The following is a 19102-nucleotide window of genomic DNA, read 5'->3' as shown; positions in this document are numbered from 1 at the left end:
GACCCGTGAACTTAACCCGACACGAACCCAATACAAAATTAGAGGGTTAGGGTTGAGGGGTTTTGACCCATTGAATTATTAAGAGTAATGTTACACACACTCCCATTTCTTCATACCCATTTCTCTACACCCTTAGGCGGCTTTTAAAACCACCATTAGATTAAAATCCAATAAAGATCCATATCAAAGCCAATGGTTGTTTTAAAAGTCACATAAGGGTATGGAGAAATGGAAATGTGTGTAGCATTACTCTTTAATTAAATGGGCCAGGTAATGGTTAACGTTTATAATCTCATACTAATGTCTACACACGACCCGAACCCGATAGACAAATACGAATTGCCACTCCTATGTATATATTGTGGTAAACAATTAAAGTTATTTTTGAAAATAGGCAAACAACGTGACGTAAATGTAAAAGTATAGGTTTGAGTGTTTTATGTGTTGAGTTGTTTGTTAATGCTTCTGATTTTTTTTTTTTAATAAAATGTTAAAAAGTGGTTCTCCTAAAAGGCATGCATTAGCACACGAGCCCGTAACGTATGCATAACATAACATATTAATTAGTTTACGCTTTATTTCACAATATATAATATGGTACATGAAGAGCTCTTACTTTTGAAGGCTTGTAATCATGTATGCAGGAGCAGGTGAATTTTCAGTATAGTTGAAACAATTTAGAACCATGTACCCCGTGTATTGTACACATGAACTATTAGCTGCAATATACCAATGGTAATTAGGGCCCTTTCCCTTGTCTCTAGTATATTTGTAGATGTTAAACCATTTGCCTGCATCCTTCCACGAAAATCTGCAGAAGTATAGTGTAGTCCCCCAAAAGTTTGGTTTAAAGCTGAACCAGAAGGAATCTGGTGGTTTCAGTACGTGCTTTCCAAGATCATCGTTCTGTGATTTGCAGGCAATGCTAAGATCCCTGTCATCACCTAAATTATTGCTGATGTTGACGGTTACACGGCTATGTTTCCCTAATCCTGCAACGAAAATATCAAACCAATTCATAAACAACACAATCCACATCAGAAGCAGCATTACGTTTCTACTGAATGAGATCATGTTTGTTTGTATAAGAGAAATCTGAGTGACTTTGATATCATATATATATATATAATCTCCCCAATCGAACTGATATGCATTTGGACCTCCTCATTGATCCTTATCAGGCGATTAAGAAGACATCAACGTATACTTTTTGAAGGAAATATGAACGATTCAACCTAGTTTACTTACTAAAAAAAAGGGTTTTCAGTTAGATTAGATTTACATTTGCTATTTTAATACATATATATATTCTCCTAGCGAATACCTAGTTTATTTACTAATTAAAGAAAGGGTGTTCAGTTATATTAGATTTAGATTTGCTAATTCAATACATATTCCAATAACAGATATGCGCGCTCTTTTAAGCGTTTCTAGATCTTTTTCTTTGGACAGCTTTAATTAACTATTTATTTAATGTTGCTTTGTTAGAGAATATATTGTCCATATATTAGGGGATGTTAGAGAATATATTTTAGATAATATATTTCCGGGATATTAGAGAATATATTTCCTATATTGAAAGGAAATATATTATATTAATATTGTACATTATTTCTCTTTTATAAGGTTGATTGTAATTAGGTTTGATGGTAATCAAATCAATGAAATTTGATTATCATTCTTATCTATCTCAATTCTCCTATAAATACGAGTATTTTGTATTGTAAAATAATCAAACAATTAGAGCAACAATGTAGCCCTTTGGGCTTTATCCTATGGACGTAAGTCATAGACCAAACAACGTAAAATTCTCTTATCTCCATTTTATTATTTTCGCTGTTATCTTTATTTTTCCTATGTGTTTTATCTTTTCTTTCATGGTATCAGAGCAATAGGCTAACGCCAGTATTCGATCCAATGGTCCTGTGAATTTTTTGTTTTCTTTTATCTCGGTGTTTCCTTGTGTCTCTATGTTTTCGATCCAAAAAAGTCTTGTGTAATTTTCTTTTTATTTTTGTTCTATTTTTTTTTTTTTTTTTGCCTTTTCACGCTTCTGTTGTACGCTCTAATCATATCTTTTTCGTTATTATGGCCAATGTCTTTTTTCATTTATCAAGATATTCGAGTTCACCTTTTATGGCTTGGCAGTACCTCGGGCTAGCCCCACTGAAGTGGGATGTGCCGGGCGTAATCCCTAGTCCAATGCAACGCACCACTCCCCACATTGGACATTGAATTAAATGGTTATATGGGGGCTAGGTTTGAGGGGTTTTGACCCATTTAATTAAATGAGTCGGGTTATGGTTGACCTATATAGCCTTATACTCAGGGGTGGAATTAGGATTTGAGATGTGGGGAGACATAACTAAAAAATCAAAATCTTTAAGGGTAAAAAATTAATTTTGGGTGGCCAAACTCATAAAAAAAACATAAAATTTAGGATAATGTTGAAAAAATTTAGAGGTTTTTAAAACATTTGGAGGAACACCTTGTCACGCCCCTGTTTTGGGATATAAGGGGAACGAGAACTTGAGCCTAAAAAAATTTACAAAAGGCACACTTCTAATAGATATAGATCTTAACCATTTATTTTATTTATATGTACATAAGAGTAGCTCTTTACAATGCTATAAATTCCAAAAGGAAAACATACTATACAATACAATACAAAGATTACATCAGTCCTCCAACGTTCTATTACTCTTAGCAAGGTCTATGCCTTTACCAAAAAGTGACTCCGGCTTAATTACTGTATCCTGAAAAAGTTGTAAGGGTAAGGGGTGAGTTCAACAACTCAGTAAGTAACACAACAAAACATATGGGAGTATAAAAATCACAGTTTGGTATTTTAGAATTTTCAGAGTCCACATATATAAATATCAGCATCAATAAGAAATGTGCATATGTAATCATCATTCATAATGTGTAAGTTTTATCTACCACCGGCCCACTTCCGCAATTTTACCATGAGCGGTGCACGCTGGGCTCGTCCATAGGACCGATCCCAAAGGACCCATAGGCTCATCCCATTGTCACAGGGGAGAGCTGCCGGGTTAGGAAGCTCCCTAGGTGAGGACCCCCCTACCGATAGCCCCACACTTTTGGTGTGGTTGTCCTGCTACCCATCATCATCATCATCATAAGATCCGGATCACAGCATTATGGTGCGGTGGGACAAAACTTTATGTGATGCACATAAAACATACATTCATCATAGTTTTATCATCTTGTTCATACAGTGCATATGTAACATATATATTTTTTGAGAATCATAATCTCATATCATCTTCATTCATATGGTGCACACGTAACATATACATATTTCGAGAATCATAATCTCATCATCATCATCTTCATTCATACCATAGTTTTCTCATTCATTCATGTGGTTCACAAGTAACATATCCATTATTTCATACTTGAGATAATAGAACATATAATATTCAAGTGAAAGAGTCTTTTGAAAATTCCCGACGTTTTTCTTTTAAAAATGTTTTATTTAAAATTTTGCCGGGGTTTTAAAGTTGTGTTCCCTTACCTAGAATTGCCATTAGCGTCGAGGTCGAGCTTTTACCTAAATAAATTGAAAGAATAAGCTTAGAAGAATATTCTGAAATTTGAAGCCTACAACTTAATTAAAGTAAACATAACATAGAACAAGAAGTTTCCAAATTATATTATCCATCAATATTCATAAGTACACATTACTACTTAGTGACTAAATCATCAACGCTCTAGGAATTTTAATATGAACTCATTTGGCCTTGTAATACCCCGTTTTTTAAGATATTAAATAAAATATCTTAAAATATGATTTAAAGACCTAATAATAAGATAAAATAATAAATATGAATATTTATGAAAATAAATATTCATTTAGAAGCATTTATAGTTTAGTTTGATAAAAACTCAAACGAATCTTAAACTTTAGAATAACGAAAGTATAGTCAAACGAACTTCATTTTGGTTGATTCAAAAGCCAAAACACTCGTCACGAAGTCCTTTAGCTACCCTCCGAATTTCATAATTTTTTAACTCCGTTTAGGATACGAAAACATTTGTGAAAAATAGTACCCTGATTTAGACGAAAATTGATATCTAACATTTGTGGGCCCATTTTATTTCTTTATGAACCCAACTCATAAAACCCAGCCCACTGCCCATATGGAATGATAGACTCAGCCCACACGTTCAGTGCCCAGCCCAGTCCACGCAAGTCACGGACCTTATGCCTGTTGTTCTTCCATTTTTCTGCATGTACAAGAGCCCAACCCAGTAGCTACAAAATTAAAATGAAAGAAAACTCAGAGGAAATTTAGAACCTAATCACTCGTCCATTGGAGATAAGAGAATCTTATCAATTGCAGATTTTCTTCCACCTACGATCTAGCTCATAGGACACTTGCCATTACCCCAACCATCGATCAAGAGCTACCCGGTGGAAATCCAGCCGTCCAAGCTAAGTGCAGACCCCCTTTCACGCACGTCATGCCCAGCTCACTCCCTCAGCTCATCAACAACGTGCTGCCTTCTTCACCGAAACTCAGTCGTTGATCAGTTCCAGCTGCAAGTGATCTCAACCCATGAGGTAGTCTATAAATAGAGAGGTCCCTTTAGCCATTCACACATAGCCTTCTTCTTCCTTAAACTCTTTGTGTCTCACCCATAAACTAGAAGTGGGAACTCTTCCTAAAAACTAGAAATAAGTTCTCTCAAAACTCTTTGTTTCTCTCAATTTTCCAAACCAAACTCCCCTCTATACCTCTCTCGGTTCTGTGCAAGTAAGAAGAGAAAAGGAATGTCCCTCTATGTTTCTCTATTTCTTTCTGACGGCAGATAATAGAAGAAGAAAACAAAAGAACAGGTAAACCGTAAGGCCTCTCAAACTCTTCCTTTTAGAACTCTCTAGAATTTCCTTTGCAAGCTTTCTTCCCTTTTTCTAGAATAATCTAGCTCTTAAAAGAAGAGAAATTGGACCAAAGGTGAAGAATTCTCCAGACCTCTCGCGTCCCCACCTTCTCTTGTAAGTTAAATGATTCTCTTTTTGTCTTATGTATTTTTAAAATATAAAACTCATTAATTATATTAATGAGTCATTATGCCGATTTGGTACAAAAATATATATAAGCTTTTAATGCTAATGTCGTGGTAATACCCCTTTTTAATGGTATTTTAATCATTAATTAATAAATGACGTAATAATGCCCACACGAAATACGTGGTAATATAATTAACCTATTTTATGCCGTTATAATATCTAAGCGATATTAGAAATTGGTATAAGTGATTTATAAGTCGAAAGTGATAAAATATTAAAATAGGTTCTTAGTATTTTATACTAATATATTATCAAATGTATATAACTATGCAGTCATTACTCTTATGGATCTCTCTTTGTAGCAGAGAACTGTGAGTATTTCTTACTCACTGAGGGTAATGCTGAATTTCCATAATGTTATAATTTCTGCTTTATTTAATTGTTTGCACATGTGGAATTTGCATATTTTGTTATTTTAATTAATGAATTTAATTATAAAAGAGTTGGGAGTGACGTCTGCCAACGGACCAGGAAGTGACGTCTGCCTGAGCCAAAAATATTAATAAAAAACAAAGTAGGGAGTGACGTCTGCCTATGGATCAGGGAGTGACGTCTGCCTGTGCCAAAAAGATAATAAATTATTAGAGGAGTGACGTATCCTTAGAACTCGCTAAACGGGATTGACGTCTCCTATCATTCGCTAAACGGGAGTTACGTCCCCTATAACACGTTAGACAGGAATTACGTTTCCTAAATTTTATATGCTGGAGTTACGTCTCCATATGATGAAGGCAAGAAGAAAATGGTTATTTAAATAAATAAGACTCTGCATATAAAACTGTCATTTTTCTATGTTATTGCATTGTGTTCTTTATTTCTAATAAATCAACAATCATATCATTACTGAAAACAGTGGACTCACTAGGTATCTTTGTATTATATATTAATACAGGTTATGAAGAAGAGGAGTATCAGGATTGTCCAGACCTTTAGGTGATCTTGGTAGCAGTGTCTGAGGCTAGGATGCCTCTCATTTTTTAGGACTACTATGTCTAGTCCATTATTATTATATTCGGTGAACAATATTTATATTTTGTTGGTATGTATTAATGATGCTATGATTATAATGTTTGTAAATTATCCGTGCCATATGTGGCACAAATACTATTTTAATGTGTAATTATTTAATTACACTCTTTATATATATTTTGAAGTATTTTTGTTAGAAGCTCTTATGTGTCAATGTTAAAAAAAAAATACATTCCGCTACCAATTTATAACTCTGATGATGTCGTAATATCACGTGAAAAATCGAAATTTTTACTTACGTCTTTTTGTAAAAGGCGGGGCGTTACAGAGTGGTATCAAAGCGGTTAGCTCTAAGGACCAATTACAGTTTAGTGTCAAACTGTAACTTGGGTAAGTTACAGTTTGGTAACAGAGCAGTTTGTCTACTCTGAGGACCCTAGACTTAACCTTAATATAAAAATAAAACACAAAGAGCTGTAGGAATATAAAAATATTGTTGTATATATATATATATATACACTAAGTAGAATTCCATAAATTAGGGTGAGAGTAAAATTTCTAACATGTTTCGTTAGATGTATGCATTTATAAACTTTAAATTATATTGTTTATGATGTTGTTTACTTGAGTGACTTTTAATGTTTGCAATTTGTTTGATGGATTCTTGTTAATAATTGATTGCAAAATGATTAGTTTTAATTGGTTTTAAGTGTTATATAATCTTTTAAAGGAGATTGATTTTAGTCTACGAAATGTAAGATAACTGTTCCTTTAAATACAGAATCATGCCTCCTAGACGCCGTCCCCTCACTGACTTTAACCATGATCCGCGTCCTGATGAAAACGGTGAGGAAGAGTTGCCACCGCCACCTCCACCTCCACGGCCACCATACAATGATGGAATACACCTGGCCTTAGTACAATTTATAGCTGATGCCACTAGACACCTTACTGAAGCAATATCACGAATTTCACGACCTAATGAACGAGCTGAACCCATAGGTTGTTCGTTGCGTGATTTTGCTAGTTTCCATTTTCGAACTTTTGAAGGAACCGAAGGACCGAATGCCGTAAAAGCATGGCTCATAGACATAGATGTATTGTACATTACTCTCGGCTGTACCGACGAGCAGAAAGTTCAGTATCTCGCACTACAGCTGACGGGTGAAGCTGGGAAATGGTGGAATGCGAGGAAGGTGCTACTTGGGAAAGAAAAGGTGATCACATGGGAGATGTTCAAAGTGGAGTATAATCGGCGCTTTTTCCCTCGATCCCAGAGACAACTTTGAGCAATAGAATTCCAAAACCTTGTTCAAGGTAATATGACCATAGAACAATATTCTGTTAGATTTATGGAATTAGCCAGGTTTGCAGCCAACCTCATCCTGATGAAGTGGTAACTGAAAAATCACGCGTCATCAATGGGTAACTCAATCGTCTGGAGACCACATCTCATGAAACGAAAGTCACTAGTTCGAATTCTTCTCTTCCTCTTGTGTGAACATGATAAAAATAAATAAAAAAAAAAAAAAACCGCTGGTAATATGATCTAACATGTGGGGATCCTAATCCTGTAAAGTGGAATCATCTGTTATGGCGTGAATCATATTAGGATCCCCACACACACACACACACACACATATCCGGTCAATTCTCTCTCTTGTAAAATCAATCCGGTAATATGATCCACGTGACTCATGTGGAGTTGATAGTCGGTCACAAGGGTCGTTGTCTCTATAAACAGCAAGTGTTCCAAGGTTCAGAGTCGTCCCGTCGTTGAGTTCCACTAATTCAGGCGCAGCAGGCACGACTCTTTTGAGCTCTATATCTGCTTGCACTCACTATCTACAGGTACGCTTTTCTTATGCTTCGATCTGAAAGCGCAACTAGATATGCGTAGACTTATTTTGACTGTTAATGTTTACAGATTTGGGTGTTTACTAGTATTTGTAGAGATGTACGTAGGGCTATCTTTTTATGTTTTTGATAGTTTGTCGTGCATATATGCATTGGAGATTTTCAATGTAGTCTTGAGTTGGGGACTCTTTTTTTTTTAAGGATGGAGCATTTGTAATGAGCTCATCAAAGTGAGGAAAACGTCAAAATCAGCTGAGTTTCATCAAAATCGTGTCTTTAACAAGTTCCTCAGTGCTATAGTAAATTTGGTGATTGAGTTTTTTGCTCGTCCGCTCTGCCTAGCCAAGTTTCTTTCGTCTCTTCATATTTCCCATTTATTCATTCAGCCTCCCGCATTCTCAATCTCCTGAAGAAGTTGAGCTCTTTCACGCCTCAGCCCATACTCTCACTGATCGACCGCTGGAAGATCGAAAAGTTCGATCCCTCCTGGAACGAGTTCGGTTTGGTCGCAGAGAGTGAACCTAGTTCCTGTTTCAAGTGAACCTAGTTCTTAGCCGCACAACCCATCCCCTTCCCGGCCCCTGCTTCCCTTTGCACCACAGAGAGAGAGAGAGAGAGAGAGAGCCAAGAGTCTGAGAGAAGGTGAAAAGAGTGGGTGTCTTCAAAAAGGCACATGGCCTAGAGAAACGACAAAGCTAGGTAAGAATCTTCATTTTTATTCCCTTGTGTTCTTGAGGTACCCAATCAGTTTATAGCTGGTGAAATTTTTGTTATGATGGGTTGATACTCTTAATGTTAATTGATTTTGAATTTTAACGGAATTTGGGTGTTGATTTCATTGGATGTATATGCTGGTGGCCGAAATTTTAGAGGGGTTTTTTATATGCTCTTTGATATTGGGATTGAGTTTGTTGTTTGGAATTTCAGTAGCTTAAATTGTTGTTTGAAGATTTAGGTTGATTTTGTTGGTTGTTGTTGGCCGACTAGAGGGGCATATTAAATTGTTGTTGTAAGCCGAGACTATATTGGAGTGTCTAGTCTGTAATTCTCACTTTCTAGGTGTTGTATATTTTCCGGTGCTGGTGTCACAGTTTTCCAGTGAAAACTTACGGTCATGGAAATACCCAGTAGTTGTAAAGTGAAATCTTACTCACATAGTTGCTTGGGTTCTTTATTTTTGAGTTGATTGAATTTTCACCGTCACATTTGATGCATATCTCAGTTACAAAGTTCAAATTTTGCTTGTTCTAATAATAATTTTGAGTGTGCTCTTGTGAATCATTAAAGGGTTTTAGTGCTTGAGAACATATTAGCTTCAGTGAATTCTTCATGGGTTAAGTTTTTCACTCGTGTTAGGGGTTTAGAATTCTTTACTTTATGTGGGTGTGAGAAAAGCTTGGTTTTTGAAATCAAAAATTCGATTATTTCATGGAAAGCGCTGTTTGAGAGATGTCTTAGTTTGAAGTTTGTAGTTCATTTTGGTTTGACGTGCTTGCTGTTGGCAAACTAGATTCGGTTGTGGAGAACAAAGGCCTAAAACATTGAGGTCACGATCGTTTGAGCAATTTGTCTTGTGGTTTCAAAAGTTAATCTCGAGTGTTTGGAGATTATTGTGGTTTGGTGTATTCTCAAAGTAACACGTGCTCCTTACTAATGGGAATGTTTGATGTAATATGCATTGGTTTCTAGTTAGGATTTTTAATTAGGGTAACTTCCCATAGTGTGGGTCAATTCTAACACAAGTTTTTCAATTTTCTTACAACATGCACCCTCTCAATACTCAATTGTTCCATTCCTGACCATTAGATTCATCGACCGGAATTTTGTGAAAATGGGCTCAAACCATGTCACAACATTGGGGCGAGATTCAGGACCTCAAATGGCCTTTTAATTCGGTAAACCATAAAGAACATTTCAACTAACCTGCTCTTCTCCCCTGTCTTCATGTCCTTTGGGTTTCATAGCCAAGCTGATGTATAAAGGTGCTCTCTATCTCTCTTTCTCCTTAGATCCCTATATAAATCCACCAAATCTCTCTTTCATTTTCAGCCATTTCAGTACTGGGCGATTCACCACAGAATATTTCAACAAGAAAATAGAAGAGAAGTGAATGATTTAGAGACAGGAGAAAAATTATACGAGTTTTTTTCGTCTCTTATAGACTATGTATTTTGGTGCATGCTCGAATTTTCTGTTATACTTGGATTTCTGATAGTTGAAAGTAGTTGGAAGTAGTTAATTTAAAACCAATAAAAAATAGTATTTATTTAAAGTTGAGAATATTTAGAAAGTTTGATATTTAAAGTTTTTGAAAAGTAGTTAACTAAAATAACAAAAGTGAATTTTTTTAGTTAAAATTTGCTTAAACTTTGACTAATTCATGTACCAGGAATGCTCCTAGAGCACTAGCAACAGTTATTCAACCATTTTATCTAAATATAGGGAAAAAAATTATTTTTCCCTTCCCTATAAAAAAACACTTCACAATAGATTCTCTTCTCTTTCTCTATATCAATTAAATATTCTTATTTTATTCTTTTTTCTCTTTCCTATTTTTTGTCAATTTTGTATCATTATATTGTATATTCCCAAACATGTAGATGAAAAATAGGAAAATTTCTGTAGGTTGTTTTTTTCAGACTTTTTTTAAATTTTCTCTATATTTAAAAAAGGAAACCAATTATAAGGCCTATGCAATTAGCGAGTGATATTAGAGACAAGCAACATTGTAAACTTTGTAGTAGATCAGTTGTTAGGCTTGTCCGTGGCCGTAGTTATGTCATCCTACTTTTTTTGTCCGTAGCAAACAATTAAGGCTACCATGCCGTACTTTTTAGTAGGCATGTCCGCGGTCGTACATGAGAAATGCTATATGTACTTAAAGTTTTACAAAGAGAAGCTTACAAACTGACGTAGCATCTTCTAGAAAGACAAAAATGCCCTTCACCTACCCCTACTCCCAGCCTCTTATGGTCGACCAAGAAACATGAGATGGTTGAGAAGGAGAGGGAGATCCGGCTGATTAGGAGATCCTGCCTGTAGCATATTCGGCCGGTAGCAGCTATGGCCGGTCCGTGGGTTTTGGTGTCCGTCCGGTAGCAGATCTGTGGGTTTCGGTGTGATGAGTTTAACCGGAGATGGAAGCAGGAGCAGATTCAGCTGGCGACAGAGATCCTGCCGGCAGTGATTCGGTCGGTGCGTGGGTTTCGGTGTCCGGCCAGTAGCAGATCCGACCAGTGATCCTAAACACTGAAACCCATCGAGAACCTATATACAAGATCCTGTCGGTAGCAGATCCGGCCGGTCCGTGGGTTTTGGTGTCCGTCCGGTAGCAGATCCGTGGGTTTCGGTGTGATGGGTATAACCGAAGATGGAAGCAGTAGCAGATCCGGCCGGCGACGGAGATCTTGCCTGTAGTGATTGGGTCGGTGCGTCGGTTTTGGTGTCCGGTTGGTAGCAGATCCGGCCAGTGATCCTAAACACCGAAACCCATCGTGATCCGGCCTTATCACGAAGAAGGCGATGATCGGCCACTACTTGTAAAGGATTGCCATCACGAAGAAGGCAATGATCGCAACCTGGAAGCACCACCTGGCAATGAGTCCACGATTTTTCGATGGGCTGGTTCAACCGGAGATGGAAGGGTAGTTTGGTCTTTATGTATTAAAAATTGTTTTAACTTATTTTAATATTAAGCTGACGTAGAGCCTCTCATATTGCTCCATGTCCGTTTGTAAACTTCCTTTTGTAAAATTTTAAGTACACCTAGCATTTTTCGTCGTACATACAGCCAGCCAGCCTGTCTTTTCTTTTTTCTCTCTCTTGGCTTGTGGGACCGGAACTTGGGAAGCGAAAAAAAAAAAAAAAATCGCATATACCTGGTAGTCCCATTATCACAATGGCATAGTCCCTAGAGGCCCTAGCCAAGACCCCACGGTCGCCCACATGGTGCTCGACGTTGCACACCGCACCTTCTGGGATGGACACGAGGGGCAGCATGTTGCCGACCATTAGGTTGGCCTTCTTGCTGCAGTACACAAACTGGCCGGTGTACATGCCCTCCGCGGCCATGAAGAGCTCCTTTTAGAGCTTGTACCGGAAGAGGCGGCAAAACTAGACCTGGGCCAGAGGGGCGTCCTAGCCCGGGTCATGGATGAACTTCCCGATGGCCGGCAACAACTGCAAGCGCTGGAACGAGACCTCACCGTTTGAAGAAGAATGGCCTAGGGTCGCCTCCTACCAGGGTAACTGAAAAAAAAAAAAAAAAAAAAAAAAAAAAAAAAAAAAAAGAGAAGAGAGAGAGAGTGGCAGTTTTTAATATGAATCCCAGCCGTTCCAAAAACTACTATAGATATGCGGTACTTTTTAGTAGTATGCTAGTAGCCAGATCCTAAAAGGGGCTTTGATATATCATATATTTATATTTGATATATTCCATGCTGCAGGAGCTCAAACCCCCGATCGATCAACATGAACATGGAAGAGTTACACGTAGCAGCTGAAGCGTACTATGACAATTCTACCTCGCAACTTCGGCAGCTAGCAGTAGACTTCTTCCGCTCAATGGATATGAATGGGGATGGCCGAGTTAGCTTCAATGAGTTGCTGAACTTCTTTCAGCAATAGTGCGGCAACAACTGGATTGACCCCAACTTTTTCCTTAGCTTGGAACGTGACGGGAACGGTATCTTGGATTTCTACAAAGTCCTCACGTTGTACTACATCATGAAAACCCGTGGTGTACATGTGGTGCCAAAACTGCAAAGCCTGCCTTGTGGGACTCTATTTCACTTGCGTCCAATGCTTTGACACCGCTCCCACTACCTACGATCTCTGTGCTTCCTATTATAAAAACTGGCAGTTCCGGCACCGCCACGCTGGTATTCACAACACCTTCGTAGATAACTACGTGTTGCTACGATCTAAGAGAGGGCTTCCTCCTGGTGAAGCAAATTCCAATCTGGTAAGACAATAGCAATTTGAAAATAAGATTGTACAAATAAACTCCACTCTGACCATTTATTTATTTTAGAATAATATTATTTAGTACAACTTTTATACAATTAAAATAGTGTGACAGTCAAATTAGTCAAATTAAATCGCGATGTATTGACCCTATTTAATTATTAAATGCATGCAGGCACTAGTTCCACTTCCTGCACCTGAAAGGGTAAGTTTTTGTGTCTACTATATATATATATATATAATCTTCTTTTTCTACTTCTTTCTTTGTTCTTCAATTTTGCCCATTTTAGTAATAATTTGACATCTCCATGCAGTACTATTCTATTGAATATTGATACACTCGGATTAAGAACTCTAGTTTTCCGTTCGTACGTATATTTAAAGTGTAGTCATTTCTTGTTTCATTTCGCTTTCAGACTAGTAGACGATGGTCGCGCGCATTCAAAGCATTGGCGATGGCGCTTAGTGTCGGGAATATTTTGGCTAGTTGTAGCATCATGTGAGGTTATCAGTTAAGAGGAAATCAAAGATGGACAAGCAGAAGTACTTCTGCATGTGTTTTTAATTCTTTTGTTTCTGTTTGCTTGGCTATGTTCTTTATCAACAACTCATCTGTCATTTCGACCTTCATGCTTTGGTTTCATCCACAAATTAATGGACATGCAAACAGAAAAATGGTAATATCAAAGACGTTTGATAAATCTATTGCGATTGCTTACTCAAAAGTCAAAAGATCATATAGACACTAGAGATCTTATCCTTCTAGATTCAGGCTGAATTTGAATACAATAGTTTCATAAATTGATCAGCTGCTAATAATTAAGCATACTCCCTTTGAAATTGACATAGCAGAAGTGGCCGTTAAAAAGGAAGGAAGATGTACGTCTCCAATCCTAGCTAAAACTATATAACAAGCTGAGATAATAGCTTTTCGTACGTAAAAAGCTAGAGAAGAAATTCAAAATTTGATTATAAATTAATGATGTAGTTTAAGTCTAGCTGCAAAAATTCATACGGACGTGGGAATATTGCTTTGACTATCTTGCATCTGGTTTTAAAACATGTACGTACACTTCTAAATTATCAGGTATATATTTCTTTATGTCTCTCTAGCAAGCAAACCTCACTGGTTACAAAGTAACTAACACAAACAACAATCAAAAGCACTTCCCAATCTTCTGGGAAAGCCAAAGAAATACAACCAAAAAAAAAAAAATCACTCAACTACAGCAGCATATACACCCAACCCAAACAGTCAACCAGCAGCTCCAACACAAAACCCACATAGCTAGCCAGAGCCTCCAGAAACCAAACCAGCAAGATGGGAGAAGGAATGCCCCAAATTAAGACAAATCTTCTCATTGACATCGTAAGCTTTAAACCGATCCTTGCAATTCCCCCACAACCCGAGTACAAACCTCCCAATTGATTTGGTGTAGAATCTCTTCTTCTGTACAGAGATATGGTTACCAAACTTCAAACTATTCCTGTCTCCAAAGATTGTAAACTATGAAACCCTAAGCAAGTTCACAAACAACACTTACGAGGCTTTTTCCCTCTCAAGAGTAAGGGAAAGAATTACCACAGCCTCTTGCTAAAACCACAATCAAAAAGACGTAAAAGTTTCCAAGTGTATGTTTCTTGTAAACTATATTAATTACCAAGACTTGGTGAATAATCTGTAACGAAAGGCAGATTCAGTCATGTGGGATAAAATCATGCCTCATTTTCAATTTTCATTTTGCTCAATGAAATTCTATGAAGATAATTGACAAAGGGAAAACTAGAGCATTGCTTTTGAATCATTGAAAGATAAATGAGAAAAGAACACATTACATATATAGCTTTGTACGAGTAGAGAAACAAGCAAACTATTAGCTAGACTCAATTTCATTGAAAAGGCTACAATTGCTAAATAATTCTAAATGCAAATTGCTATTATTGTTCACTCATGGGCTTGATGCCATCTATCTGTGGCTTATATTCGGTCCTACAACTCTGATATATTTGCCTTCTATCTACGATGCATAGGTTGTATTCACTCGTCCGGGCAATGTTGCTGCATTTGGCAATCCATATCAAATTTTGCCTAGAGAGGATTTGATCCTCTTCTCCAAGGAGAGAGATCAAACCTTCATTTTAGTAACAGGAGTTGACCCTCTTCCCGGTGGAGCAAAGATTGAACTCAGATGCTATTGCTTTTTGGTATAATTTATCTAATGTTATAATTTCCTAAGAATAATAAATGATGAACAATGGCTTCTTTTGAGCGTGGTGATGGTGCTTGTGGTTTGTAACAAAATGATGAATAATAGACTCCACCAATAACCCAACTCTTTTTCTTTTCCTATTCAATGGATGAAAGCGACAATTAATAATCATTTAAAAAATTGTGTATATCTTTTCTCGTCATTTAAAATTGTCAACGAGGCACTATTAGATATAACAAAACAAAATTTAGACCATACAATAACTCCTCTCCATTTCAGAACCTATTGATAGAATTCTGTATTAATTGATGAAGTGATCGAAATGAGAATAGGATCTGTTGATAAATTTCTATATTAATTGATAGGAACTTAGAGACTTCAACAAAACTTCCTGCTTCAACTTGGGTTTAAAGTGCAATTGGCTCCCATGGGCCATGACTTTGCAGTGTGTTTTAAAATAAAATCGCAAAACATTTCCTGTTTTAAAGTGCGTTTGAAAAAGTTGACAAGCTGAAAACAGGAAATTTTTCCTCGTTTTCAAACCTCAAGCAAGAAGGGTTTAACTGGACTAAGAACCCATGTTTTTATAATTCTTCAACAACCCTCCTTTGACATGGGTTCACGGTAGAAAACCATTCATTTCGCTTATAGCTAGGTTCAGCTGCTACAATGAAGCTCAGGGAATGATGGTCAACCTACTGTATTTAGTTTCTGCAAACAGGTGAAGACATTTTATTTTAGTACATGTATTTAAACAAAACATCTTATTTTTAGCAAGAAAACCTACCAGAATATGGTCTCCTTACCAACCGTCAGCAAAAATCATCCTCACAAAATTCGTATATACAGCAAAGATGACAGTGAAACCCTACTAAGAATCAGGAAATCCTGATATCAACAAATAGTCCCCCAACAACCCCAATCACACACAAGACAGAGCATCCCCTTAACACTACGTAAGAATATTAGAAAACCATGAGTATATCCATATCCATGTTTCTAGCATAGCAAACACCAAGCAAAAGAATGAACAAGAGGGCATGTAGTCTGTTGGACAAACCGTTCACCTTTCTACTATTATCGGAAAACGCATAATAGACATTGACAAGAATGTTTGCAATGATTTTAGCCTATATTATTATTATTAGAAACAACTAGCCATAGAAGTCCTTAACTTCATTCTGAAACTTCATGGAAACTGTTTTAAACAAGGACACATTCTTCAGTACTTCGGAACATCTTGAACCACATACCATGTTATATTCCAAATCAAAAGGTAGCCTAAGCAATTAGGTCACAATGAATTTATGAGTGAGACACCTCTAACCACTTAAGTCTACATACCGTAAGCTGTTCACCACACAAAATCCACCAGTCCACCACACCTGAGTGAAGATCAGGAAGTTTATCACTTGAAATGCCTGGAATCAGCAAAATTTGAGTGTTGGCATGACCAGGCTGGAGAATGACCTGCCCAGGTAAATCTGTAATTTCAACTGATCAAAGTCCTCAAATTCCATTCCACGCTGAACACTTCCCCCCGCCCCCACGACGAAGCTCGTGTTCAGCCATGAGTGGACACTTTCTCTCCACTTTAGACCTCGTGCATCTCTCCTGTACAACACAAGGGCAAATACAGGAGGAAATGATTATGCCATCGTCAAAGTGTCAACTACCACTACGATTATCGCTACCCATTACGAAGTGATCAACCCAAGTGGTCATAGCTCCACTGCTATTAGAAAAAAACTTCACTACACATCTCTGTGTTCCTACTTGTCAGACCAAATCATGCATAAGTATCACCACTGACTAAATTTCCTACAGCATCTATTCTTGGCCAAAAAAAAAAAAATTGAAAAGCAGAACTAAACACTAATAAAAACGTAACAACAAAATACCCAAATGTAATCAAACCAACATTAATGAGGTTATATAAGCTACCATAGCTTAAACACTACGACAGAGGAGAAATCCAGATGAGCTAGTAGAGCATTATAGGCACGCCAAATTTAAGACTACACTCAGAAGCAAATATTAAATAAGAGGAGCATCTAGTATGCCTCAAAATTACTACTTATTATAGACTAGCAAAATAGATACTGCAAACTATTGGGAATCAAGCAATCCAACCGGTCCCAAAGCGTATTGACATTCAACTCGTGCTACTCCTGCTGCTTGGCACGGAAAACAATTTTGACCCTCGTGGTCAAGAAACAAAGATCAAGATCCAGTTGGACTTGTAGCCATCATAATTACTGTTGTTGAGGTCGGGCCTGAGTACTCCCATACCCACCACCATAGCCAACCTGCGCAGCATGAGGACCATTCACCTGAGCACCATAATTTCCAGAAGTTTGAGATTGTTCAGATCTCCATGCTGCATTTCCATACCCCTGATTTCCGTTTGCATCACCATAGCCACTTCCTATGTAGCCACCACCACCACCTTGTAGTTCTGCCCCACCTGGACCACCAGCATTATTATTTGGGACACTCCCAGAACGCCCTCCAACTGCACCATACCCACCAGGATTCCCATAAGACCCATCAGTTCCACCATACCCACCATAGCCATAACCTTGATTCCCATACCCAGTGGCTCCACTGGGCGACTGCCCTGCAGGTGCTGACCCTGGGCCACCACTAGCAGTACCAGTGCTGCCACTTGGAGCACCCCAAGCAGCAGTACTCCCATAACCCATGGCACCATATCCAGACGGAGCTTGAGTGCTCCATGAACTTCTAGGAGCACCAGGTGGAACACTACCATAACCAGCACTAGGGACATTTGGGTTTCCATATGCTGCACCAGCAGGTCCACCATACCCAGTATTGGCACCACCATAACTACCATAACCACCATAATTAATGCCATTACTGGCAGGACCATACCCATAGCCAGGTGCACTATACCCAGAGGAACCATAGGGAGTAAAACTACCTCCAGTACTCTGTGGCTGCATGTACCTATTGGAATCCATTCGACCATCATATGTATTTGGGTTGCCACCAGATGCCCCATAGCTCTGATAACCACTACCAACTGCACCACCAACCCCCGCCCCACCACCCATAGAACGGTTACCCCCACCAGGATTTGCATCTTTAGGAAGAGCCCGCTTTACTTCCACTTGCTTACCATTCAAATCGTGAAAGTTTTTGTGTAAAACTTTATCAACAGCTTCTTCAGCGTCAAAGGTAATAAACCCAAACCCGCGAGGTCGTCCAGTATTCTGGTCATACATGACTACTACATCGGTTACATTTCCATAAGCCTCAAAATACTGACGGAAGCCTTCTTCACTTAAAGTGGGAGGCAATCCTCCAACGAATATCTTCTTGGTTCTGAAACTTCCACCACCCCCATAGTTCCGAGCAGGATTAACATTTCCAGCTTTGGCAGAAGTTTGCTGCTCCTCTCTTGATAAGGCCCTCTTAGCCTCAACCTGAAGAAACGTAAAACAAGTACTTACAATGTGATGTTGAAGTAAAGAACTATTAGATACAGGTGTTAACATCAAATCATGAAAAAAAGCCACTTCAAGTATATATAAAGAATATCAAAACCACAGATAACATTCAGGCATTTGCACATATGAGATGCCTAGAAATGAGAATGAAATACAACAGCCTCATAACGCAACTACAAGGATTATTATTTCCACTTTATTGTTTTAACAAAGGACAAACAGCCAGAACAACAAAGTAAAATAAAAGCCACTAAAAAGGATAAGAAATGATATTAGCTCAACTCAATATCTATGAACTTGCACAATCATATTTGAATCCACTCTCAAAGCATCAAGCACTGTGATGAGGATTTTTTTTTTTATATAAGAGTAATATCATTAAAAAACGCAAAGCGCAGTCAAATATACAAGTATACAAGAGAAGCGACTAAGAATGAGAAGAAAAAAGAACAAAGAAATCATTAAAGCTAATCACTAATGGAGCTAAGAACACAACAGTCCAAGAGAACAAAGAAAAAAAAGAAAAAAGT

At 37.7% G+C, this 19102-nt stretch overlaps 1 protein-coding gene and 1 long non-coding RNA gene across 2 annotated transcripts; one reads left to right on the top strand and one right to left on the bottom strand.

Moving 5' to 3' along the window:
• Positions 1 to 13190: 13190 nt before the first annotated feature.
• LOC133873413 (uncharacterized) lies at positions 13191 to 15158 on the top strand. Its single transcript, XR_009901122.1, has 2 exons — positions 13191 to 13393; positions 14921 to 15158. It is a non-coding gene; the product is annotated as an uncharacterized LOC133873413 (long non-coding RNA).
• A 1096-nt stretch (positions 15159 to 16254) lies between these two features.
• Positions 16255 to 18635, bottom strand: LOC133873399 (heterogeneous nuclear ribonucleoprotein 1-like). The gene is made up of 2 exons (XM_062311111.1): positions 17233 to 18635; positions 16255 to 16713 (listed from the first exon to the last, which is right to left on the bottom strand). The coding sequence occupies exon 1, from the start codon at positions 18618 to 18620 to the stop codon at positions 17355 to 17357; it is 1266 nt and encodes a 421-aa protein (XP_062167095.1). The 5' UTR covers positions 18621 to 18635; the 3' UTR covers positions 16255 to 16713; positions 17233 to 17354.
• Between the last annotated feature and the right edge of the window lie 467 nt (positions 18636 to 19102).

This window comes from Alnus glutinosa, chromosome 1 (genome assembly GCF_958979055.1).
Source record: "Alnus glutinosa chromosome 1, dhAlnGlut1.1, whole genome shotgun sequence".
Lineage (NCBI taxonomy): Eukaryota > Viridiplantae > Streptophyta > Magnoliopsida > Fagales > Betulaceae > Alnus > Alnus glutinosa.
Note: the sequence above shows the minus strand (reverse complement) of the source record. Positions and strands in the feature narration are given on the sequence as shown.

What these genes read in the sequence shown, in the direction of transcription:
- LOC133873399 (XM_062311111.1), bottom strand. Translation starts at nt 18,620, where the DNA reads ATGTTAACACCTGTATCTAATAGTTCTTTACTTCAACATCACATTGTA.